The sequence below is a fragment of the Pezoporus wallicus genome, unplaced genomic scaffold (assembly GCF_028554395.1).
Source record: "Pezoporus wallicus isolate ANWC-B61680 ecotype Strahan unplaced genomic scaffold, APGP_CSIRO_Pwel_v1 contig_8110, whole genome shotgun sequence".
Lineage (NCBI taxonomy): Eukaryota > Metazoa > Chordata > Aves > Psittaciformes > Psittacidae > Pezoporus > Pezoporus wallicus.
In genome coordinates, this window is record NW_026641787.1 from 536,771 (window position 1) to 562,924 (window position 26,154).

The following is a 26,154-nucleotide window of genomic DNA, read 5'->3' on the forward strand; positions in this document are numbered from 1 at the left end:
AGCCAACGATCACCGGTTTTGCTCTTCTGTAAGATCCTCTCTAGGCTATGGTAGCCTGTTTCAGGAGGAACAGTTTCCAACTGAATGAGCTCAGCTGGAGCAGGAGGGAAGACACAAGAATCATTCCCACCACTTTCTTAACATTATAAGTCAGCGGAAGAGCCCACCAGTGTGTGAGTGACAGATCTTGAAGTGAGTGATGGTTGGCAGTGGGGCGCTTGGGGAAGAGCATGTTTACCTGTGTGGATCAAGGCTGAAAGGGCTGCAGTGTGAGAAGACGTGCAGTTTTAGCCATGTGTAGCAGTGCAGTTGTGGTGAGAGTGGGAGTTGTAAGTAGTCTGGGCTTCCAGCAGTGGCTTGATACTCTTTTAATGACATCGTTGTGGTAAATATATTAGATTCAAATGCACTTCAGAAATTACCCAGTTAATTAACCTCATTCTATGGAACAATGGTTTCTGCTGCCAGGGATCCTGCTGGCTGGAGTATTCCAGCTCCTTTTCCTGTAAATCCTTTTTCTATTGCTTTGTTACATCTCTTTCTTCCAAAAATACAGAGATTACAGATCCTTCTGCTTCATGCAAGGTTTACAGATATTCAGCCATTCAAGTGGACTTAGGCACACAGACAGAATTATGTTTTTAAAGGTTATGTTGGCCAAAGATAGAAGAAAATGCTAAATGTAAAACCTCAGTCTACAAATAAGTTCTCACGTGTTCAGCTTTCTGTGTAAGCTTGGTCTCACCGATGTCATTTGGAGGATTCCTGTGGGCAAAGCTATGAGTGGGTACAAATAATTACAGGAATGGGACTCAAGCCTGCATAAAATCAAAAGTTGTATGGACAGGTTACTGATAAGTCATGTTTTCTTACCAATATCAAGGAGAGTTCCTGGTGCTGCAGAAATATGTGCAGAACAGCATTGTCCATGTCATTAAGAAGCAACAAGCAAGTTTGTCGGCTTTAAAACACGATGACAGTTTTCCAGCATTGCAGCAGAAGCTTATGCCTTTTTAATGACATTCAAGGTTGCAGTCATGCACCTTGATGAGCAGAGGCAGACCCTGTCCTTGCTCAGAGCGCCACTGAAGTCAGCAAGTATGCTTACAGACTGCCAGCATGTATCACATTGCAGGACTGGGAATTCAGGAATCATTTCTGTCTTCTTAAATCCATAAGTGAGTCCTTTTCAGACTACCAGGTGCAGAATCTGCATGTGGGTGCGATAGGGCAGAATGTGATCTCAGTGTAAGAGCAAAACAATGTTCCTGAAGATACAAGATAAGAAAGCTGCCACTTTCCTTGTTTGTACAATGACTACTCACCTCTTGCAGTTAAAAATGTGCCCTGTTCCTAATTTAAATGCCTGGCTTCAGCTCATAGTCACTAATCTTTGTCATTCTGGTGTATTTTTTTCCTGCCCCTTTGAGCTGGAACGCAGACCTGGTGCAAAACGTTTCTTTCCTTGGTAAAAATACTTGTCCCAGATTCTGTCTGGTTATTCCTGTGGTTGTGTCACTGGGCTTCTGCCCTAACCTTGAGCGAGGCAGTTAACTACTTGGCCTGCAAGAAGTGAGTAGTAAGATTTACCAAATGCAGCTGCTTGCAGTGCTAAATGCGTATTTGTCCAGCATTTCACAGCCCTCTGAAGAAAAGTGCTACTGAAGCTGGTGTGCTGCTTCATGAATATCTGCTCATAGCTTTACGCAGCACTTGCAAGATGAAATACTGCACTGGCAGAGTCTTTATTGGTTATATTGATCAAGCTTATTTTATCCTTTGGTCTATTTATGCTTCTTACCTTCTGTAAATCCTCTCAGAAATAAACCGTGTTGTATTCTTATGCAGCCAAAATCTCCCCAAGAATGCAGGATATTGGTCACTGATCCTCATCATCCATGCACCAATAAATGAATTATATGATTCAATGACTACCAGATCCACAGCTCCCTCTCTCATGTTAAACTCCCACATTTCTTATTCTCGCCCTCTCTCCCTCCCTATCTTTTTATAATTATCATTTCTCACTGTTTCTTTGTCCCCAGTGCTAGGGATTCTACACACAGAATTGCTGGTGCCAAGCTGTACTGCTGCCTTCCTGGGTTTATTAATATTTTCTCTGTAGAAAAGGAAGCAGTACAGTCACTGCTGGGATGTGGGATCAAACATGAACAACATGACATGAAAAACATGTGGGGAGCCCGGAGCATGGGGCAGTCCCAGAACAGTGCTCATTTAGGTGCTCAGAAACCATACATGATGGGAAGCAAATACAGGATTGCCAGCATTGACACTCATTTATTTTCTCTCTACTGACCACATGTGAGATATGTGTAGGGAGATTTTTATTTTTTCCTGCCTTTTGATCATAGTGGAGGTTGGGGCTGGAGAGGAAAGTCATGATTTTTGGCAAGGCTTGCAGGAGGTGATATGGAAAAAAAAGAAGGGTCTCTCTAGTAGAGCCAATTTGCTGCACTTGCTCTGCTCCTTATAGCAGAAAGGGATGGTGGAGGGGGTGGCATTGGAAGCCCTCACATAGCTTCACTCCCAGGTCTCCCCAGCTGCCTCTACCAACTTCAGCCTGGTGCTTCCCGCAGGCACAGATACTCCTCGCTCCTCTCTGCAGGCCACTATTTCCAGGTAGGCTGGAATGACAGAGAAATAGAGAACAGGCATTCTGGAAGGAGAGCTGGAAACAGCAGCTTCCTTCCCCCAGTCCCCCAACACCCTCCAGAAAGCTAGAGGGCCAATGTGGAGAGCTACTGTCAGGGGAAGGGGGAACGGTGAAGTGCTGATCCCCCAAGAATGAGCCAAATATCACTGCAAAGCAGTTTGCACAGAACTTTAGGCCAGCTGGATTTTCGAGGCAGGGAAATAGGGTTGATTTAGTTGTGCCAAAACATACGATTTTCTTGAATTCCTTGATAAACTAAACAAAGTCTCATCTCCTCGAGTCCTGAGATTTTGTGAACTTTAGAACAAACAAACAAAAACCCCCAACATGTTCATAATAGAATTGTGTTTCTAGATGTCACAGCTGCTGGGAGAAGCTTCAAAACATGACTCATAAAAGCTTGAAATACCAGCAAGCAAAATTAAAGAGATTTCAGATGATTAGGAGACACAAACTAGTAATGTTGGAGTATTACTCATCTCAAATCCTTTTTCAACATCTTGCCTCACCAGTTTTTAACTCCACCTGTTGCTGACACAGATACGTGCCTTTCTGTGGGCACAGTATCTCCACGATGCTCCCACCCCAAAAACTGGGGCTGTAGGAAGGGTCTTTGTCCAAACAAAAGATTAGTCAAGAAACAGATGGGTCTATCAACGCTTTTGCATATAATCTGATGTGAAGCTGCAGCGTGTTCGTGCTCAGTCGTGGCCCCAAGAGGGGTGACACTTTGGAGGACTGGATAGAGCCTGTTCTCTGGCATGCACCTCTGCTTCCCGGCTTCAGACTGCACACAGGCTGGGAAATGTGACACTCGAGGCACTAGAGTGACAGTTGAAAGGGGATGAGAAGGAAGCTTTGCTTAAGCATTGACAGAGGGTGGGATTTTGAGTTTTACTTTGATTGCAGAGCCCGCTGAAAGGAGATCCTTTTCAATGGTGGGTTTTCAGTTACCAACTGCTGGCAGTGCACTGAGAGCTCTTGTTTCCCAGCACATGGTTATGTTTTGCAAGTGTGTGCTAGGCTGGACACCCAAGTGATGGTCATATGTAAAGGAATAGAGGTAAAGACACATCAAAAGAATAAACAGGTCTGCTTGCCCAGGTGTGGAAATACAGATGTTTGTTTTCATATAGGTTTGTACTCTATATTCCTATATGTCCCCCACCCACACCTCCTGTAGCCATATCCCTTTCACAGTGAGAGGCCACTTCTAATACGGCATGTCAAGCTCCTTCTCATGTCTTCCTACTGGTTAGGTAAGAGACACTTGACGGTGTGTGTGCTTTGAAACTTAGGCCAAGCAAAACAACCAACCCTTAGCTCCCCCTGAAATATCTGTCTCAGTAAGGGCAGTTCTTTAGGTCTTTTTCCTCCATTTAAGCCACTGATTGTCACTAAACTTCCCAGCTGGCCATGCAGGAGCACAGGAGCCATGCTGTCACAGCAAACAGAGCTAAAAGAGCCATCCCTCCCCCCAAAAGAAAATCCAGACCATGTTTTTTTCCATATAGTTTGGTTATTTTGAACGTTATAACTTTATTGAGACACCAGTAGTTACCACCTTCACTTTGTTAACCACAAATATATAGGACATTGTAAACACAGGTGCCAAGGTGGCGGGGTTCACTGTAGTTGGTTTTCGGAACGGACAGGGTCCAGGGACGGAGGGGAGGAGGGGTGAAGGGACACTTGGGCTTAGACAAGACCACTCAGGGGATCCTGTATGCGGCAGGCCATCCATGAGTCATCGTATATACGTATATATGTATAGCTTTATATTATACATCTTTTTAAATATATATATATATAATATATATACTATACACAGGCAGTAATGTGGCAGGGGAAGGGCCAGGGCAGCCCAGGTGGTGTTACGGATGCCATGCAGGCAGCAAGGATTTGTCTGGAATGGATGGTTTGGACTTGCTTCATGAGGTGGCTTTGCTGGGTTCCTTGACTTGTACCTGCTCTGGGGACTGGAGCTGAGGCTCCTGTGGGAACCACCCCACAAGGCTGCCTTCCCAGGTCCTCCCAAGTGCTTGTGAGGGTGCAGGGACAAAGATGCCTCCTCCCCTGAGGGAACTGCCAGGAATAATGTGGAGGGGAAGGGTGCGTGATGAGGTGAACAGTGTGGTGGGGACGTGGGTGAGTCGGGGATGGGATAAGTCAGGAGACTGAAGCCATAGGTAGAACTGGGGCAGGGTTTCATCATCCCTTTGCCCTTCACAGCCTCTCCTTCACAGAAGAGTCCCTTACTGGGGGGGGGTTCATAAGATAAGAAGACATCAGGGGGCCACTGCTCCCAACAGGGGATGTGTAATCATCCGCAATCTGGACAAATGGCAGAGGGGAAAGAAAGCCGCAATATTGTTTTGCTTATACAGCCTTCCCTCTGATCTGCTAATCCCTAGAGTGGGGCTGAGCTCACCCACGTTTAAGATCTAAAAGGGACACGTTCCAGCCAGCTCCTTAGGTCTTGCCTATGATCATTAGAAATAGGCAGCACCTTATCAGAAGCGCCTAAGATAAGATAACCAACCCTTTGGGTAGGTCTGTATCTCTCCATCAGCTGCAGAACCAGCCAAATGCCACAGGAAATTTCATTTTAAATTGCTGCATGCAAACAAGAAGAGTCCCACCCCCAGGTCTGTCACCACCATGCGAAGGCTGAAAGCATGTCAACCCAAGGAGAGTATGTCTTCTTCCATGAGCCAGAGCAAGAAGTTGCCCAAGTATCTATTATTGTAGTGCCCCCTGTCACACCAATGCCTTCCCTACGACACAAAGCAAGGAAGAAAGGACAGAGAAGTGGCTAATTACCCAGGATGAAGCCACCTGGTTCATGTCTCACTGAAGTGCCAGCTCTGAGGGGGAGGCTCATTCCTACCTCAAGCCCACTGGAGCCCATCAGCTGGTTACATGAGGGAAGCAAGCTAAAGAGGATAAAGAAAAGCTTGCTCATTAGTCATCAAACCCAAATGGTGTTTAGCCATCTATATAACTCTGATGGGAGAAAGGACATGTAAAATGATCCTGTGCTACATCCCAAAACAGAGCCCCAGCTAGATTCCCCATGTATGGTCTGTATGTCTCCTCATGCACCAGGTCCCTCACGCCCTCACCAAGGACTGGGGACAGGCAATGAGCAGTTCCTCCCCAAAAGTACAGCATATATTTGTGCTGAGGCCTGGGTATTTATAGCTGCCTCCTCCTCTTGGTTCCCCCCCCTCCCTCCCCCCAAATGAAAACATGAAGGATGACACAGATGAGTTTGGGTGAGTCTAACTAGTTTTTCTCCTCCTCCACCTTTGTCATTCGTTCTTTACTCTCCCCCGGTGGGAGAGATGGACTGGAGGGAGCCCCCCCAGTCCTAACAAACTTCTCTCCATAAAGTAACCCCCTCCCAAGCCTAAATATTAGGCTGAGCCCACAAAATAAGAAGCCCAAGGGGCTTCCCTCCAAAAAAATAACCATCCTATTTACAGTATTGCTTTCGCTGACAGCCACAGAGCAAGGGATGCGTTCCCAGTCCCTCCTGGTGCATCCATAGGGTTAGCTGGTCCCCCTCTCCTATCCTCACCACTGGTTAACCACCAGCAAAGGGGTGCAAGCCATAGGGAGGACAAGCCATAGGGACAGCCACCAGCAGCACGAGTCTGCAGTTAGAAGCAGCTAGAAACAGTGCCTATATACAGCAGAGAACCCTTTCCCTCTTGGGGCCTGCAGCTCTACAGTTTCTACCCCTTCCCTATGACTGTGGGGCAGCTGGAGAGGAATCACGCTGGGAAAAAGAGAAAGCCTGGTAAGATGTGAGATGTTCACACAGCCACAGGCCAGACCTGTGTCCCATCCTCCCAGCCCCTAAGGGTGCTACAGGGAATAGGCTGGATGCTCACAGGGAGAACGTATGGGTTTTAGATCTGCTCCTAACCTCTGCTACTGGGGCCAGTGTTGCATGGTGCAGGGTAGCTACGTGGAGGATGATGATCCTCACTGCTTCAAGGCATACCTTGCTGCTTGTGCTCTGAGAGATGTCTGGGCTGGGGTGAATTGTCCAGGTGACTATTGCTGAATTACTTCCTTTTAGGGACCAGCTTCACACATAGAGCTTACTTCTGTTTTGGAATAAAGAGTGTGCTTCCACAACTGTGTCTTCTTACCTGAAGCAAAATCATGAGGAGTGTGTACTGATGTGCTCTATCTGAGAGTCACTACTGCCACCTAGGCGAGGCTTTAAAGACAGCCAGGAGCTGAGATGCTGCAGAAGACGCATTAAGACTACGGCAAGTTTAAGACGACCAGTTTTCAGAGAGCTGACTCTGTCCCCAGCCAAACCTCTGCAGACCAAGATCTCCTCCTCACCTGAGTGGGAGGCAGAGCACAGCCGTGTGGGGCAGAACTCTTCCCTGCCTGGTTGCACCCCTTGTGCAAGAGCCAGACATGCCAGCAGCAGTACTGCTTCCCAGCGGGAATCCTGCTCCATTCCTGTGTGCTATAAAGATGGTGTCAGCAAGAGGCTTTGCACTGTGGTAGCAGAGGAATGGAGGAGGGTACAGCAGGATGTGAAGAGAGAAACTGGCTTTCTTCTACTTGTCCTGCCCAGAGTGAAATGTCAAAGCTCTCCTCTCCTCCTCAAACCAGCCCAGTTCGGGACAAGGACTCTCAGCGCCCCTTAGAAGCCAAACTCCTCTATCCTTCCTCCCACAGGCACTGTGTCTGGTGGCCAGGGACTGGTCATGACTCCCCTCCTGCCTCCCCAAACACTGGTCTGAGAAGAGCTGTGAGCAGGACATAGAGGTGAGGGGAATCACCTCCACCTCAGTTCAAGGGAGCTGGGAAAGGAGTGACTCTCATGGCACTGCCCCTCTGCTCTGCCGAGTCTCTTGCTGTAACCTACAGACATGCATGTGGTTTCTGATTGTACCTGCAAATCTTTTTCCTTCCTTCCCATTTTATCTCTTTGTATACCCCCCCATACCACTTCTCCCCAAAACTTCTCAAAACAAAGCACCCCTCCTTCACTAGCATGTGTCAGAGAAATGCCCCTCTATCTTTGCATTGGGGGGTGCCATTTCCATTCCCCCTCACCCTCACATTCCTGCACTCTGATTCCAACACCATCTCTCTCCCGAGCCACCAAGCCCTGCAGCCCAATTTGGATGCTCCCGCATCTACTCCAGCCTTTAGCAACATCATCTCTTCTAGGAAGGTCCCTCTCACTACTCTTCTGCTTCCAACGTCCCCTCCCTTGTTCTGCTGCTGCTGTAGCCCCTCTCCTGCCCACAGCCAGACCCTTCCCTCCACAACGAGGCAGGTGGGAGAGGAGGGAAGGGGGGGGACCTTCCTATAACAATGTGGTGGCAGATTTTGGAAGAATTTGGTTCTGGCAGGTAGTTTTGGCCGGGAGGAAAAGGAAGAGGTGATGGGGAAACCTTTTTTCTTTTTTTTTTCTTCCTTTTTTAAAAACAATAAATAAAAACAGATGACCCAGAAGGCTGGAGCATAGCTGAGAGCCACCTCTTGTGCCACTATGCACGTGTCTGGTTTGTGCCTCGGCTTTCTGCCAGCAGCGGGAAAGGGGGCAGAAGGGAAAGAGGAAGGGAAAGGGGCATCGGTGGCTCAGTAGTTCTGCGTCTGGTACCCCTGTGTCTCGGTGTCGAAAGCATCTGCTGGAGGGGGCTGCTGGTATGTCCCCACCGCATCTGTAGCATCCTCCTCGTTCGTGTAGGGAGCATAAGGCATGCCGGAGTCCTGGCTTGGGTCCATGTAGTCCTGGGAGAAGAGGGCCGAATCGGCACCCAGCCGGAAACGCTGATACGCTAGGAATGCCTGGCCCACCTTTAAGGAAGGAGGTGGAGGGAAAAGACAGGAAGCAGAGAGGGGAGGGGAGAAAGAGAAGGGGAACATACCAAGAAAGAGAAACAAACAAAAGTGGGGTTAGTAGTGGTTACGGGTTAGTGAGCAAGGCCTGCAGGGCAGACCACTGGTGAAACACCCCTGAGAGCACGGTGGTTCAGATATCCTATAGAAAGCACGAGCTGCTGGGAGAGAGGAGGGAAGACAGGGATGCTGCCTGCCCAGGCTCCCTGCTGTCTCTGGGGTGTGCTAGGCACCTCCTGCCTGGCAGTGGGCTTTCACTTACATGGCACAGGTCGCAGAGGCTCAGTTGGCATGTGGTTATCCCATTCAGCCCCTCCTGCCCCTGAGAAGTCAATGTGTTTCAGCAACACAGCAGACGGTTCACCCGCCAGGCTGGAAGTACACAGCCAGAGGCCAGGAAGGAGAGCAGGATTTGACCTGGAGTAGCGAGGTAGTGGTCATCCCCTATAACCCCCTCACTGGCCAACATCCACAGGGTGCAGCACAGATCTTGGGAAGGAGCAGCAGGAGGCAAGGTGGCAGCTTCCCAGATGAGGGGACGGTTAGCAAGCATACTGCTGCCTCCTACCCCAGGCACTTCAGGAACCGTTTGGTGGAATGAGGGAGTCCAGGGATGGGTTCTGAATTGTGCACCCCAGCAGGCATGGCTTCTTGTTCCATGGCATCCCTGATAGAGGTGAGCAGTCTAGCAGGTGATGGAGGGAGAGGTTTTTGGGGAATAAAGGCTGGGAGGAAATGGAGGAGATAAAGTGGTTGGGGCAGAGGGCATCTCCTGAAGTATTAGGTCTGAGCAGTCACCATAAGAAGGGCACAGCAAGCAGTGTTACGCAGCATTAGTTAGGGTACAGGTAAGGGAGAGAAGGGAGCAGAGGAGGAGGAGAAGAAAAAATTGCCAGTTCCAACTCCCTGGAGGGAGATCCCCTTTCAATGGACAACCCCACTCCAGTTCAATGGCCCATGTCTTCCCACCCTGTGCCCTACAGTGACTACACTCCGATGGTCAGGGCATTGGAACTGTGTCTGCTCAGTAACCTCCTCCAACTGCTTCCCTCCATCCCTTCCCCTAAATTCCCCCATCAGTGAGGGGCGCTAAGGCAGCAAGGATGGGGAGTTAGGGAACAGGGTGTTGTACTCTTCCTGAAAAGTAATGTCTCTGAGTCTCCGGAAAGCCAGAAATGTGAGGGAGGCCTGTGAGGAGAGAGAGGGGTGTGGGAAGGATAATCAGGAAGAGCAAACCAGAATGTCTGACTGAAATAAAACCCCCAAGGATCTGGGGGAAAAGGACGCCTATTTATCCACTTGCAAGCTCATGCATCAGGGAAGACCACTGGAGATGGTGGCATCTCCAAAAGGGTCCTGAGAGACCTCTTGCAAAAGCCTTGCTCCTTGTCACACTTTCTGCTGGAGCTTGCAAGAGGCTTTCAGCAGCACCTGAGTGCGGGGCACAGCTCAGGGGACCTACACGCATGCTGCTGTCCTTCCCTCTGCTTGGTGTCACGTTGGTAAGGCTGCTGACCACAAAACCCTTTGCAGCCCCCCTTCCTCTGACAGCTTCATAGTCTTACAGCATCTTCCCTACCTGGCCTCTGAACAATGTTAGGGCCTGTAGGGAGAGGAGAAGATAAAGGCACAAGGACTTATGCATAGAGACTGGCCTAAAATATTTTTCTGCTTGGCACTATCCTGTGACTTTGGACAAAAATCATGTGGGCTTCATGCTTTCAGAGATGGGAGGAAACTGTGGGGGATGTTTATATCACACACCATTTTTCCAGGGAACTAGCAATACAGAACTGCTGGGGAAAGGGCAAACAGCACCGTGACCTTCCTAAGAGGTGATCCAGCGTGGATCCTAAGGCAGTGCTGCAGCGTGGGTGTAGATGGAGAGCCTAGAGGGACTCCCACTGCAGCCTCTTGTGGCCACTGATGACTTTTCGTGTGATGGGAGCAAAGCAGGAAGGGAGATGGGTGCATCCACAGACCTGGAACTCCCTTCTCTGCTTAGCGTCTCCCCCTTCTCTTCCTTCTTAGAAGCCATGTGAACTGAGATCTCAGAGGCAATCACTCTTAGATAGTCATCTTCCATTCCCAATAAGCTAATACAGTGCACAGGACACTTGATACAACATCAAGGTTGCTGTACTCACCCAGGTGAAGATGGAGAAGAACGAGAATGTGATGGCTGCTCGGGCTGCATCCCCTCCCTCATTCATTGGGTTGTCTTCTTTCTTTGATGCTTGCCACTGGTTGGTCAGAAAGCAGAAGCCAACGAACCAGAGGAATGCCCAAAAAGCTGGGTTGGATGACCACCAGCATGCAAAAGGGGAGAGGGAGAGACATCAAGAAGGTATGTGTGAACAGAACATAAACACAACAGGGGTCTCTGAAAACTTCAACTCTATGAGACCCACCAGTGTGCTGCAGACTGGGCTAAGCTCTGACTGTGCAGCCTGTCTAAGCTCAAGTGAGCTGGCATGTGAGCTGACAGCTAAATTGTCAAGGTGATGATAGGTGTCTGCAGAGAGTACCTCAGGAGAGTTCATTTGCTTGTGTTTGGATTGATCACAGGACTTGCATGCGGCCTTGGGAGGGAGCCTGAAGGACTTCCACTACAGAAGCAATCACCTGGGCTCTCTGAAACAGCCACTGCTTTGCAGCTCTGTGCTGCAAGGACGAGCAAAGAGCAATTCCTTCCAAGGGAGCTGCAGAAGAGTGGGAAGGAGCCAGCCTGCAGTTGCACAGAGACCAGCTTTTGCTCAGGACAGCACAGGGGGGGAGTTTTCTCCATATCAATTCACACTGAGGAAAGGTGCTAAAGGATCATTAACATGCTGTACCCCTGGGAAAGCAGTGAAGATGGGAGGAGTGGGACATCCTCTTTGCCAGGTGCAGACAGGTACCTGGCAGTGAGGGAAACGGGCAATCCTAAGTGGCAGCAAAACAGGACTCAGTCCTTCCCCTCCTCCTGTTAGCTGTACACAGGACTCCTCAGCAAGGGGTTAACCATGAACAAACTTGCAAGCCAGAAATCCTAAACAAGTCTAGGTGCTGCACCTAATCCTGTCCTCACTCCACTCCTGGCCCCTTTGAAAAACTAGGATGGGGGACAGCCTAATGTGGAGAAATTTGCCTATATGGCTGCAGTAAGCCAGGAGAGTAACTCGGGATCACAGCATGAGAACAAAGCACCTCCTCATGATGCTGCTGACTGGTGTTACACATGCACGTACACACGCACCATGGCTCTGTCTGTCACTTCAACACAGTATTGGGGATGGAGAGATCTCACTGTAAGTACTGACTGCTAGTAAGCCTCAGGGCTGGATGTGGTCCCGCACAGCTATTTACATGGGGAATGCCACATAACCTAGGAAGACTGGTTTAGTCAGTCTGCATGAAACCCTCAACATTTTTTTATGTTAAAATATATAGGGTTCAATCACCTGGAGCTGAAAAAGAAGGAAGTACCATCTCCAGAGGTATTAACACTTGGCCTTAGCAAGCACAAGCACGCAGGGAGGCAAGACCTGCTGATCCTAAAGGGTTCCCTGACCTAAGCCTCACAGCAGCAAGGCATCAGCCAGATTGGCTGAGAAGAGAAAGGGGAAGAAAACAGAAAGAAAGCCTCTTGAAAGAGGAAGGAACTTAAAGACCTCCCTGCTAGCAGGGACCTGACCTGCAGGGTAGCAGAAACTCCCTCCTCTCCCTTGCCAGTGGAGGAGAGGGGCACTATGGCCAACTGGCCAGGAAGCTCACCCGAGACTCCGATGTCCGAGAGCACTGCCTTCTTGCGGTCCTTGACGCTGCTGATCTGCGGGAAGTAGGCATCCAGAGCCAGGTAAAGAAGGCAGCTGAGGAAGGCGAGGACACCCACTGTAATGCCATAGTTGCAGGCATTGCGATTGCGGTTGAAAATGCAGTGCTCTTGTGTCTCGTCCGCGCGGTTCACGTACCCTTCATTGACAATGGAGCCAAACACCACGATGGAGAACACCTGGTGGGGAGGGAGAGAGGCAGGAGATAGGTCAGGGCAAGCCCCATCTGTCTGGACCAGCACAAAGGAGCAGAGCTCTGCAGGGAACAGAAACCCTTCACAGGCTCCACTGAGTTCATATCCTGCTGCCTGGGCTGTAGCCATGAGGAATTTACTGGGGAGATGGTCTCATTTTATTTCTGAGGATTAACCTAAAATAGGACACTTTTAGATTGAGAATTTTTATTCATCTGATCTAAAGCAACGTAAAGCAGTCACAGTCTGCAGTAAGGGTGGCTTCCCACAGACACACAGGGAGGCAACATGGAGTGTAAATTGGGATATGGTTTTGGTACGGATGAAGGGCTCCAAGTAGTGGAAATCCTCTTAGTCTGCACTTAATTCTCCCACCCACTCCTTTCCCTTCTAGGAATTCATTGTTTCTACCACGCATTTGTTCACTAATTTTATCTATTCAGCTACTATGCTCTTTTCCCCATTCACGCTCCCACAGTCCACAACCCTGCTTGCTCTGCAGCTCCATTCTGCTGGGCTCCTGCTCTCCCCATCTCCCACAGTTTTCCATCAGCCCTGCCCATGACACCACGTATCCTTCTGCCTACTGACCCTTACACCAACACCCTCAAACCTTTGGCATGGATTTCATGTGCCAAACTCCAGGTCCACTTGGCAGGCCCACCATGAGTCCTCCCTACCCATCACCACTACTGCCACTGCATGTTATTTTAAATCAGGTAGAATTAAGGATGAGTCCAGGTAGAAATGCCATAATCCGCACTCGCTGGTCTAATCTTCACTCACGGGCTTAGCCTTCATCGCCTGCCACAAAGCTGTCCCTCTTTGACACAGCAAGTTCACCAAAGCAGAGAGCTATTTACAGCAGCCCCAGTCCTGCATCTCAAATAAACAGCTTCCCCTCACAGCCACAGGAGAAAGAGGGGAAGATTAAGGCAGCATGTTTCTTTGCAAGGTATCTTGAGACCCTCAGTAAGGACACCCTGTCTGCAGGCTGACTGCAAGGGACCCAAGCAGATGGGAAACAGAACCTCAAGCATGGGGTGAACATATGAATAATGTGCACTGGGACACCATCAGGGCACTCTGCTAGCCTGGGAGTTGTATGAACAACAGAAGCCTGGCACCCTTGGAACCACCGCCCAATCCCCAAGGAGAAGCAATGCACAAGAAGATGAGGTGCCCAAGTCTCCTGCAGGGAGTGGAGGTAGGTCTGGTGGTTTGCTAGGTGAGAAGGCCCCCAGTACCACTTAACCCAGCCAAGCACCAGAAGAGGACACGACAGGCAACCCAGAAAGTGGAGAAGCAGCTTTGTGAGTGCAGGGAAAATTAAGCTTTGATTAATGCCAACTCAATACACCACCTATTATTGGTGGGGTCAGATGTCTGAGGTCCACAGCACAGACCTCTGCTGTTTGACCTAAACTAAACTAAAAACACTGCAAGCCAGTGCTTCTAAACATGGGGACTGTATGAGTTCTCTGAAAGTTCACAAGAGCTTTTTAAGCTTAGAAGTAAAACAATTGATTTGTCCTCCTTGTTCTTGAAAATTGAGATTGATCATACTTTGCAGAAATTGCCCATGAAAATTAAATAAAACTCTCTTCTGCCTGAAGCAAAGGCCTGGTCTTCAAAATTTCAGCATGAATGGTTTGGAAAGCAGTTAAATTGCACACAATTACAGCCAGGCTGTTTCACTGGGAAGCACTGCACACCTTCACAACAGGCTGGGCTGACAGGTCTGTCCAGGACCATTGACAATAACAACTGGGATACTCTAACCTGAGGGGGAGCTGACAGACTCCTGAAGTGACATCCTGATGTAAGGCTGTGACCAGCACCAATACTGCCACTTGAAGTAGCAACCTCCATATACTGGAATTACAGAGCAAGTGCCCCAATTTCCACAGCATTATACAGAAAGTATATCTTCTCTTTGGAAGAGTAAAACCAGTCTCAAACATAGCATAGTCTGGTGTTCAGTTTTGGTTTAGGGCTCAAAACCAGTAAAATGCTGATTCCCTGAGTCAGGTCAACCCCTGAAGTTAGCTGTATAGCAACTCTCTGCTTACTCTTTTGAAATGAATGAACTTCTGTAACAGCCTCTTCCCAGAGACACCTCTGTTTACCCTGCTCATATTCTGCTACGCATCTTTCCCTTGCTCTTATCTTTGGGCTTGCTGTTGACCTGGGAGAGCTCTCATCTGTGAGGGAAGGAAGCAGAATAATTCCCTTTTGCATTTGCTCTTTCATACCTTTTTATGCTGGCACATCACAAAGATGCAGATCAGAGTCAGAAGACCAGAGGGGCATCTCCCTCTCCATAATTGTTAACGATGCTTCTCCACCTTAGGTATCCTGTAGCAGAGTCCCAGGCTTTAAATCCAAGAATGCAATTTATTTGAGTAGTACAGTGCTAGAAATATCTTGAGCTGGGTGCCTCCAGAGAGGGACCCCAAACCAAGAAGTCCCTTTACAATCTAAGTTTCCTATGCCTCATGCAACTGTTCAGTCCAACAATAACATTAGGGTCTGGAGCCTTCTTGTTCTCCATTGGGTATCTCAAAGTCTCTGAGTGGACCATTTCTTCTCTTATCTATAAGGCTGCAGCTTCTGCTGACAGGGGTAGTGGCTGTCCTTGCTTCCTTATCTTCTGGAATGAACTGGCTCTGGGGCCTCCTTTACTTAATCATAGAATCACAGAATCATAGAATACCAAGTTGGAAGGGACCTCAAGGAACACCTGCTCCAACGATTCTTGGCAAAAGCACAGTTTAGACAAGATGACCCTGTCCAGCTGAATCCTACAATTTCCAGTGTTGGGGAATCCACCACTTCCCTGGACAGATTATTCCAATGGCTGATTGTTCTCATCGTGAAAAATTTTCCTCTTGTGTACAGCTGGAATCCTACTAGGAGTAACACATACCCATTATCTCTCATCTTCTCCATGTGACTCCTTGAGACAAGGGAGTCTCCATCTTCTCTGTAGCCACCCTTTAAATACTGGAATATAGTGATAAGGTCGCTCTATTTCAGTAGGTAAAAACCTCAGTGTACCTATGTGAAAGTTCACAATTTGCAGCCTGAGGCTTCAGCACATCTAGCTACTAATGATAAGCAAGGTATACTAAGGGACTAATCTCCTTTATTTCTTTACACTAATTTTCAAGCAGAGGTGGCATTCCTAACTCCCATTTTCCGTCTTTGCTCAGCCACGATGGCACAACTTCTCTCCTATGAAGAGAAACCTCTTTCACAGCCTGGAAGTGCCCCAGGTATGATTGGCTGGCAAGCATCTGATTTAAGATGATCTGAGGAGTTTTCTGGGGAGATTCCACTAGGGTATTCTCACTCATGAAAAGAACAAGTCACTGCTGATGCTTATCTTCTATGTCATGAGACAGCCACCCCAAAGCACTCTTTGTCCTTACGAAAGCTTTCTATGGACCAGAGCACAGTAGCTTAAGGGATGTCCCATTCTCTCTGTGTTTTCCTTACCACTTGTATCGGCTCTGATCCATGCTCTGATTGCTGGCTCTGCAAAGTCAGTGGCAGTGGATCAGGCTTGGTCCCTCTGTCACCATCCTCATGGCACAGCAACACGCTGTGAGGATCCACTGCACACAGCAGCCTTGACCTGCGCTGGACAACCCTGACTGGGCAAGAACAGGCAGGTTCAAATCAGAGGTTTCAGACCGGGAGGCAGAGCTGGACAGCAGGAGAAGAGGCAATTGCTGACAGGCAACGTTGCCCGTTTTATCCTCATAGTGTCTGTACGCAGAAAGCGTTGCAACAGATGCACAAACAATTTTCTAGAAAAATGATGAGAGCCCAGATCTCGCAGCCCCCAGGAGAAACTGTTGCAAAGTTAATCCATGGCAGCTACTTCTTGTTGGTAAGGGCGTGGGAAGCTCATTGATGTGGCAATTCATCTTAGAAAGAGCAGGTCTTTTTTGTTTCCTTGATTTCACAATCCATGCCCATGCAAGGATGATGCAGGCAGCAGGTGCAGCATGAATGTCTGCCTGGATTACAAAGCACCAAGTTTGCAAGGATGAAGCATTTACGTTCCTGCTCCCATCACATCTGCAGCACTTGTGAAGAAATGCCAGCTACCAGCAGCAGTGGCACAAGCCTCTTGCCCTCTGCATTACTGCTGCTTGTTCCTTCTACCCCAATCTGGCATAGTGAATTCTTGCTGCACAAAGTCTTGCCTACAGACACTAATAAAATGGTCCAAAATGTGTGTCCAGCTGCAAAGAGGAGGTGAGGAGAAGATGGTGGGAGCCCTCTTCTGACTAAGCACCAAGATGCAAGGAGGTGACTTGTCTGAAGGCTGACAGGAGGTGGGCAAAGCACTGCATCCGAATGATCCCAATGCTCCCCAATACAGGCCATCCTGCTCCACCGGGAGAGTGTGTTAGCCTCTCTCCTACACACAGCAACCAAAACCATCCATCCATCCATCCTCAGCTCTGTGCACCTGCGTGGCCTCATTTCTTCAGCAAGGCTGCTTAAGTCACAGAATCATTAGGGTTGGAAGGGGCCTCTGGAGATCATCTTGTCCACCCCCCCTGCCATGAAAGGGCCACCTAGAGCAGGTTACACAGGAACGTGTTCAGGTGGGTTTTGAGCTAACAGGACTTGAAGTAACTAGATTTTTAGGTTGAGAGGGTTTCTTTAAGCCTCCAAGAGCAACATTGACAGGGCAGGTGTTCAGCCTGTCTGGAGGTCCTCATTTAATAAGTAATATATTTGGCTATGCTCAAAAAAGGGACAGAAAACAGCACTTGGAGAAGACCTGACCAACTCAGCATTGCTGCTGGGACTTGGCTTTTCTCAACTTACTGCTCCTTAAGCATTACGTCCATGCAGGTTGTTGCAATGATCTTCCTAAACTCCTGTTTTCATCAAAGAGCTCTGAGACACCAAGCGAAGGTCAGAGCCAGATGCTTTGCAAAGATGACAGAGACAGAACTACTTTCTGGAAGACACAGCAGAATGAACTTAATGCTAAGCATTGCAGGGAGGAGATAGGGAAAGGCTGAGAGTTTTCCTCTCCTGGTTTCTCAGGAGGCTCATGCTGGCTGTTACAGGCATTTAAGGGCTCTCTACAGAGAGAGAAGTAGCAAAATTCTGCATCCCACCATAAAAGACCTTTTATTTTCCTCTCCCTAAACTGGGTGATCTGATTTTGCCAGAGGCAAGAGTGAAAGATGAGTCCTCAGAGGAGAGGCTCTTCGGTCCCTCCCCACCTTCCCACTGCAGACTCAGCTTCCCACTTCAGGCTCAGCCCTCCAGAAAGCCAGGAGAAACCTCCTGAGCATCATGTGAGGCTTTGCACCACGCTGCCCATCCCCAGCCATGCATCAGATGCTCCTGAGCATCATGTGATGAAGCACAGCACGCCCCAGCCTCCGGCAGTGCACTGGGATTTTCCTGCACCTCATCCCAGGAGTTTGTCATGCTGCCTGCTGAATTTATCCCTGAGATCCCCATGATGGCTGTGGTGGGGATGAGGCTGAAGAGGATTTCTGCCAAGCTGTCTGCATGAGCTCGCTGCAGTGCCCTCCAGTTACAGCCTATGTCGCACTGCGTGTTGCATCTCCCTCTTCCACACCCCCCTTTTTATTCTATTAGAGAGAGGAAATAGTTTGGTGACATAATATTCCTGGTGGGAATTCAAATCAAATCCACCTCGGGCAGAATGAAGCAATAACTGCTCCTGTGTCTGATCTGGTAATGACCAGGAATAAATCTGTTTAAAAAGAATGCAAGAGCAGGGGAATAGTGCAAACGATAAACTGGCAGAGATGATCTGGCTTTCGTTTCCATTCAGCCACTTGCAAATGGAGTCTCTGGAAAGCTTTGGAGAGCCCTGCACAGACATAGATTATTATTATTATCATCATAATCATCATTAAATCTACTTGTATATAGCTCATTTTGAAGAAAACATATGAAGCTTTTGATATGCATGGGACTGGCAGCTTGGAAACAGGCGGCCTCTATTTATTCCCTCCAGCCGGCACCATGCAGGTGGCAAACGACTCCTGCCCACGGTCTCGACAGCATGTCTGAGCCCTGTGCTGGCGCTAGAGGGGACCAGCCTCCCTGTCCCCATTTATACCCAATTCCCTGGAGCATGGGACAAGGGAAGAGCATGGGGTATACCAGCACATGGCACCGGGTCCCCAGCCAGGACTGATCCAGAGCAGGTGATGGAGGGGAGAAAGGCTCCACATCCCTAATTCCTGCCACGGGATCTGGGACAGGCTTTCCTGGCTAGCCAGCTTTTGTTCCCACATGGCTTGGCAGCTGACAGGCTGGCCATTAACCCTTCTGCTTCCCATCAGACCAATGCCTGGGGTCAGTATTCCCCACCTTAGAGCAGCCCAAGCCCCGGGTGATGACTGAGCTAGCAGCCAGGAAGCCTCTAATGACAATAACATTGCCATGCCTGCCACCCCACAGAGGAAGGAAGAGCTTTGCCATGGGAAGAGGCCCATTCATGTAACTGGAGGTTGTGTCCCAAAAAGCAACTTCAGGAAGCTCTGTCCAGTCCTGCAGGTCTTGTCTAGTGAACCAGGCAGGTTGGAACCAGATGATCTTTAAGGTCTCTTCTAACCGTAACTGTTCTATGATTCATTTGAGGTCCCACTCAAGTCTTCCTGTGATCAAATAGCACCTTCTGTCCCAACACTAGTGACAACTCCCCATGGCCACACTTCCATGGTGGTATCCAGGTCCTTCCATGCTTTACAGATGATCCCTACATTGCTAGGTCACTGCTTAGCAAAGTGACTGCCCAAAACTCACATCTTTTTCCATGAGGAAGATGCCTTACCTATGTCTCACCATGGTGCAGTTTCTCTGCTGCCCACTTGTGCATCTCTCATGTTTTGAAACAGATTACATATGATTATTGTAATTTTTGCTCATATTTCTGACAGTCTTTGGTCCCTATGTGCTACTTCTCATATTTTTATCTGAAAATGCCATTAATGAGAGATTTGTTCCTGCTCCAAGACCTTTTCTGGACATGCTATGCTGGAAACAACACGACCTGCTATATCCAACCCCTAATCACCGCACAGCTGCTCACATCTATTGTTCATCTTCTGACACGGCTTCTCACCCAATCCCAGTGACAGCAATCCCTCAAAAACCCTTCTGAAGCCATCCCAGGGAAGGGGATCCCATGAAAAACTGTACCTTGGGCTTGACTGAAAGCACATGCTTTGAACTGCCATGTTTCTTTCATTGCGTATCAACATACCTCACAAGAACACAGCCAGCAGTCATTGTGGCTGTGGGTAAAAATCACATGGAAGAGTAGAGGCACGAATCATCAAGGAACACTGGGACAGAAAGAAGGTGGAGGCTGCAGCTCGTTTCAGAATAACAAGGCCCCCGGGCTCTAATGCTCGACTTAGATGCTCCCGCAAGCCCACGCTGGGTGTCCTTTCCATACGGTGAAGGATGGCATAAGGTATCTTAAGCCAAGCATCAGTGCAGCAAGCCAGGGATCTGCTAGCAAGGCAGGAGACAGGGCTACCTGCCATGCCAGGGCTTGTCCCCATCTTCCAGATCACCGGTGCCAGCCCATCATGGTGAGTGGCCCTCATCCTTCACCTGCCTTGTCTGCTCAGGCAGAGCTGCCTGGGCCTTGCTGTGCCTGCAGGGACAGGGGACAGTGCTTCATGTCCTGGCTCAAAAGGTCTACAAGTTCCCACCAGCCAGGGGACACAGCGGCAATGGCAGAAGGTGACGGAAGAGCAGATGGAGGGCAGGCAGTGCCTCTCCTCATCAGACCTCCTTCTAGAGGGGCAGTACCCTTGGTGTCAAAGGGGGACTTAGCATCTTGGTGTGTGTGGCAAGTTTTAATGGTCTGCTTTGCCTGTGCGGCTGCAGTTGCAAATACTCTCACTCAAGCCACCTAGCAAGGTCTACTTCCAAAAAGCAAGTTGCTTTTGCCTTGTTAGGCTTTTACATTGAGCAGCACTTCAGTTTCTCCAGCAAGCAGGTTTCCAAGCAGGCAGGAGCACCTGGAACAAACTGTTTCGATTAGCATTTTACTTATTTATGGAGCTAGCACCACATCCAACGCCTGCGGGTTGCAAAGGAGCCTCCCAGCTCCCCCGCGCCGGCTGTGGAGAGCACTGTGGGTCAGGGTGGAATGGGATTAGGCAGGGATGTGCCCACACTTGTCTGCTTTATTTCCAGAACCATGCTGGAGCTGCACAGCTCCAGATCAGTGTGGGTCACCCAGCTCTGCTATTGCGTCACCTAAGCAGGCTGAAGGCAGGTCTGTGTGTCAAGGTGGTAAAACCCCATCCATGCACCTATGTTTCATCTACTGTGAGGTACCAGCTGTGTGATGCAGCTCAGCTCAGAACACCCTTCTGTGTTGCAGCCAGTGGCAAGCAAAGTGACACAGCATGGAGCAATGCCTTGAAAGACCAGGACTGGGAGTAAACCCAGCCATCCATTACAATACAATGAGTTGCCTCACTTCACTGCCACTGAGAATAAGGAGGAAGTTGTTCTGCCCTTCTCCCCAGCGACATGGGAAAGCTTTTGGGATCTTCCAGCAGAATATTGCTTTAATCAGCCCGGCTGTATCGAAGAAGTCCCCTCAGTGCAAGATCCAGATGCCCTTGGAGGCATCCTCAGCAGAGATGCTCAGAAGGGACTGCTCCATTAAGGCTACCTCCCTGAGCTACAAGGTGCTGCTTCATCCAGGGCATCTGGGGCAGGCAGCATCTGGGGGAGACAGCAGCAGAGAAATGGCCTGCGCTGAGTGTGAATCCTGTCCAAACCTAACACAGGCACTCTGCAGGACCAGCATCACTTGCCAGCACCTGTGCCAGGCAACCTTTCTGCAGGGAGATGCATACTTACTCACTGTGCCTGACCTCCAAAACACCTAAGAAACCTGAGCTGCTCCACAAAGCAGTTGTCGTGGACAGATGCTTCAGAATTGCTAACCTCTTTCCATAGCTTAGCATCCTCCTTGTCAAACCTATACCATCTTCTCCTCAGCAAGGAGCAACATAAATAACCTTGGGTCACCCCATCTGCTCCTGAATCTGCAACTCTCCCTGGAGATCTGCCGCTATCTCAACTGGGCTGCAAACTCCCTGGGGAGGAGCCAGTTTTGCTGCCTGTTGGTAAAAAGCCATAGACACCCCCGTGCCATTACAAAGTCTGCTATAAAGCAGCCATGATCTGAGCACAAGGTCACTGCCTGCGAAAGCGATCATGAGAATTTCTGCTCTCAGTGACAGCTCATCACATGAAACAGGACGAAAGGAATCTCCAGTTTGCCCTGGGAAGTAAATGGACCATCCATACCACGGGGCAGGATAAAGGCAAACGAGAGCTCGGGAGATGGCAGGCAAAGTGCTTCCAGTGTGGGCAAGAGCAGGTGAAAGGAAGGACTCTCACAGACACCATGGGGAGGGAGAGCCCTTTGCCACCAGAAGAGTTTGGCTCACAGAGCCTGGCAATAGAAAGGCTGAGTGCGGATGTGATCGCAGTCTATAAATACACCCCTGGGAAAACACCAGGGAGGGAAAAGCATCATTTAAACTGAAGGGCACAGAAGCATAAAAGCAAATGTATAAAAACCTAGCCATGAATAGATTTACAGTGGAGGGCCCTGACCATTGGAGGTGCTGAACCCTCTCCCAGAGGGAGTGAGAAGGGCAAAACACCATGAACTAGTCTGTTTTTCAGCAAAGTTCAACCAGTTTATGGAGGGAGCCATAAAGGTTCTGATGCTTGTGACAGCCTGAAAAAGGACTTCAGTGACCATAAGGACTCCTCTTGGTCTTGAGTTAAAATAAAGACCAAAACCACAACTAAATTTCTAGGGTGAACTTGTGGCTCCCTGGCTTTGCAGAGGGAGAGATGCTCAGGATGACGCACAAGACCAAGCTAATGGAAAAGCAGGAGAAGGAATTTGTATTTTGGGAGAGAAGAGGTGCATGTATAGCCTTGTGCCATGACAGCCAGGCCAGCGTCCCTTGCTGGACCACTGACCTGGTATATCTCCAGCTCCTTCAAAAAGCCTTTGATTTCCACAGCTAAGTGAAACGTGCAGGTATAAATCAGGGTAAATCCCATCCTGTCCCCTGCATCTGATCAATGGGCAGGGGGAAACATTGAGAGGTCCCAAGGAGAAGCCAGTGCCTGGGAAGCACTCCTTGCCTGGGAAGGCCTTGTGGGGCATGGAGCTGAGCTCAGTGAGCAACTCGACGGTGTCTGAAATAGTCTGAAGCAAAGTAGGTCCCTAATTAGAAAAATAAACATACTTCAAGTTCTCCCTCCCTCACCTGGTGCCTCTGGGAAGCCAAAATCCTGCAGTGCTCGGATGAACGGGAAAAAACCCACAAGCCACCAGACCGAAAGGGAGAAAGAGGAAATTCTGCCACACAGATTAGCAACGGGAGAGCCTTTGTAGGTCACATCACGTCCGTCATCCCCGGGCATGCAGGCTGGCTCCACTCCACCCTTGTGTACCCCCTCGCGCGGTGCCCGGCAGCCAGCCTGCTCCCGGCGTGATGTGCTGCTCTGTAAACAAGCTCGGACAGACAGATCGCCTGCGTTAATCACGTCCTCAGCTGTCCTGGGGCTCTCCAGCTGCCCCCCGGGTCACAGCACACAGAGGGGACATTACCCACACCCCCAGCCGGGAGCACAAAGGCTGCCTCCCCCTTCCCTCCTCATTCCCCCCGCCTGGCACTGCTTCTGTTTCATCTTCCCAAAGCCAGTCTGATGTCTCTCCTCCCAGCTCCGGTGCGCATGTGTTTCTCTCCCTGCCCTCCCTTCTCCGCTCCCGGCTGAGACCTCAATCTCTCCCCCACCAGCTCTGTACTGCAGCTCTCGCTCCCTTAATCCCAATGACCTTCTTCCACATATGCGCCAGCCCCACAGGCAGCCATGGGACCATAGTCACGGGAAGCGGGAAAGACCTTCCCCCTGGCACCCCGCGCCCTCCCCACCACCCTCCTTAGACCCCCCTTTCCGTCTGCCCCCTTCCCCACAAATTACAGGGGGGAAAGCATTACACGGAAAGGAGGTTGGCAGGGTGACAGGATAAGGATAAAACACAGAGTAACATCCAGCCCTCATCGACCCCCCAGCTTGCCCCAGCACAGCCAGAACTTCCCAAGCCTTGACCCACTGAGGACTCACACCAGGACTGCAGCATCACCGCCAGCTCCCCCATTCACCCCATGTCCTGCTGCCTCCCCGTGCCCACCATAAACTCACTGGCATGGGGATGAAGGGATGAGAAGACCCAATCACCACCCCCAAAAGAGCAGAGATGGAGATGGGGTCACAGTCCAACCCAGCTCACCCATTCCCTCCCCAGGGAAGAAACCCCAAACCAGAATGCTCTCACCCCATATAGCCCTATAACTATATGGCCCTATACCCATACACACAGATATATTTATATACATAGAGCTGTGTGCACACATATATGTGGCTATGCATATGGGCATATATACATATGGAGATATATAAACCCAGAAATAGATCCATATATCCAAACATACATGCATATATGTATGCAGATACAGATGGAGCAATATCCATATTTTTCTCCGTGTGTGTGGATCTAGATGTGTGGATATGTAACGGATATATGCTTATCTATATAGATGGATATATAGGCATACGTAAAACGTAAAATAATAAATATGTAACACATAATAGCATAGTTATAGTACTATATAATATAGATATATATATATCTATATTATACTATATAATATAGATATATATAGATATATATATATAGATATAATATAGTAATATATAATATAGAATGTATAATACATAACACAGAATGTATAAGATATAAACAGAATGTATATGTAAGGGTATATAATACTATATAGCATGTAACATAATCTCATGTATACAGACATACGCAGGTATGCAGAAAGGTCAGGGTTGGGGCGAGTAGCAGCTGCCCGCCCCGGAGGGAGCCCCGTGACCCCCGCAGCCTGGCGGGACATTCACCGTCCCCCCCGTCCCCCGGTGCCGGTGCAGCCCCCGGTGCAGGCAGGGCCTTACCCAGGAGAGGAGCCGCAGGAGGGTCTGCGGCTGCCGGATGAAGGCTTGCGGGTCGAAGGCGCCGCCGGCTTTCCCCGCTCCGAAGGCGCCCCCGTCCATGGCGGGAAGCGGGCGGGGGGCTCGGCAGGCGCTGCCGGGCCGTGCCGAGCGGAGCCGAGTCGAGCCGAGGCGCGCCGAGCCCAGCCGAGCCGTGCCTGGCAGCCCGGCGGCGGCGACGAGCCGCGCGCTCCCGCCCACGGGGCCGCGCCGCGCCGGGAGCGCGCACCCACCCCGTTCCCGCCGGCGGCGGTGTGGTGCGGCCTGGTGTGTGCTGGAGGGGTGATGGAGACCCGCCAGCTCGCAGCCCCGTCACCCCTCCGCCACACAGCCCAGACCAAGTGTTTCACCGCTTGCACCCCCCGTAGGGGTAAGGCTCGACCCCCAGGTGAGACCCGGCTAGCCAAGAGGAGCAGGCAGCCGTGCTCCCAGTCGGGAGCTGCCTGCACCCCCACCGGGCGCCTGCTCCCAGGCAGAGGGGCCTGGGGAGCCCCAGAATCGCCCTGCAGCAAAGCCTCGGGCACCCATCTCCAACATCTCGCATTTTACAGACATCTCTCGCCCTACAGGCACCATGTCCCTGGGAGGACACAGCAGGAAAAAGGCCCTTTGCTTTTGAGAACGTGGGGAATCCAGATTTTGGGGGACACCCCCTGGTTCCTGGAGGAAGAGACTACAAGATGTGCACCTTGCATCCCTGAGGCTGCAGCCCTGGCAGGCACCAGGGTTTCCCCAGTGTCCACAGAACCACCACGGCCACCAGCAGAGCCTGGGAGAAGCCTCCAGCCTTAGGGGCTACTGAAGCTCTGTGCTTTTTGCTCACTGCCTTCTGCAGAGTCCCCAGTAATCTGTATTAGTAGGACTGAAATGAAAAGCAAGCCCTTGTGTTGTAACATGGTTCCTTAAGGTCAGCAGCGGAAGCCAAAACCGTTTGGAGTCTGCTTGTCCGCTTCAGCCTGAAGACAACTGAAGGCCAACTGCTCGCATGCTTCAGCTGAGCAGAGGTGCTCTGCACTGCATTTCCAGCAGGCATACCACGAGACATCTTCAGCTCTTCATTATGGAGATACTCGATTCAAACCAGGCAGCAACTTGCTGGAGGCAGCCAGCCCAAGGCCTAGGCAGGAACACTGTGAGCACTGTAAGGGCTTACAGCACCAGGACTTCTTTGAAGGGCTCACATACAAAAGTCCCCACGTTGAAAGCTAAATCCCCATGAATGGTGGGGGAAATGAATGAACGAGAAGAGATAAATGAAGAGTGGAGAGGGTTGGTTTTGTGAGATACGTGTCTGAAATGCTCTGGGGTTCTGGAGAAACAGGGTTTGGACCTGGCCAAACAAGCCATGTATGCAGCAAAACTGGCTGCTTCTCCTCTGGACCCAGGCAGAGTCATGGTGCTGCACCCAACCATCAGCACGTAGGAGGCTGAGGAAGCAGAATGACTGGCTGGATGG

General features: G+C 49.9%; 1 protein-coding gene across 2 annotated transcripts; it reads right to left on the reverse strand.

Moving 5' to 3' along the window:
- Nucleotides 1-8,173: 8,173 nt before the first annotated feature.
- SYNGR1 (synaptogyrin 1) lies at nucleotides 8,174-24,890 on the reverse strand. 2 transcript variants are annotated; one of them, XM_057425333.1, is made up of 4 exons: nucleotides 24,663-24,889; nucleotides 12,314-12,551; nucleotides 10,705-10,850; nucleotides 8,174-8,515 (listed from the first exon to the last, which is right to left on the reverse strand). In XM_057425333.1, exons 1-4 carry the CDS (start codon nucleotides 24,759-24,761, stop codon nucleotides 8,297-8,299), a joined length of 702 nt encoding a protein of 233 aa, XP_057281316.1. In that variant the 5' UTR covers nucleotides 24,762-24,889; the 3' UTR covers nucleotides 8,174-8,296. The 2 variants fall into 2 exon arrangements, with proteins under 2 accessions (XP_057281316.1, XP_057281317.1); XM_057425334.1 differs by lacking the exon at nucleotides 8,174-8,515 and adding an exon at nucleotides 8,760-9,745 and having other exon boundaries at nucleotides 24,663-24,890.
- Nucleotides 24,891-26,154: the final 1,264 nt, after the last annotated feature.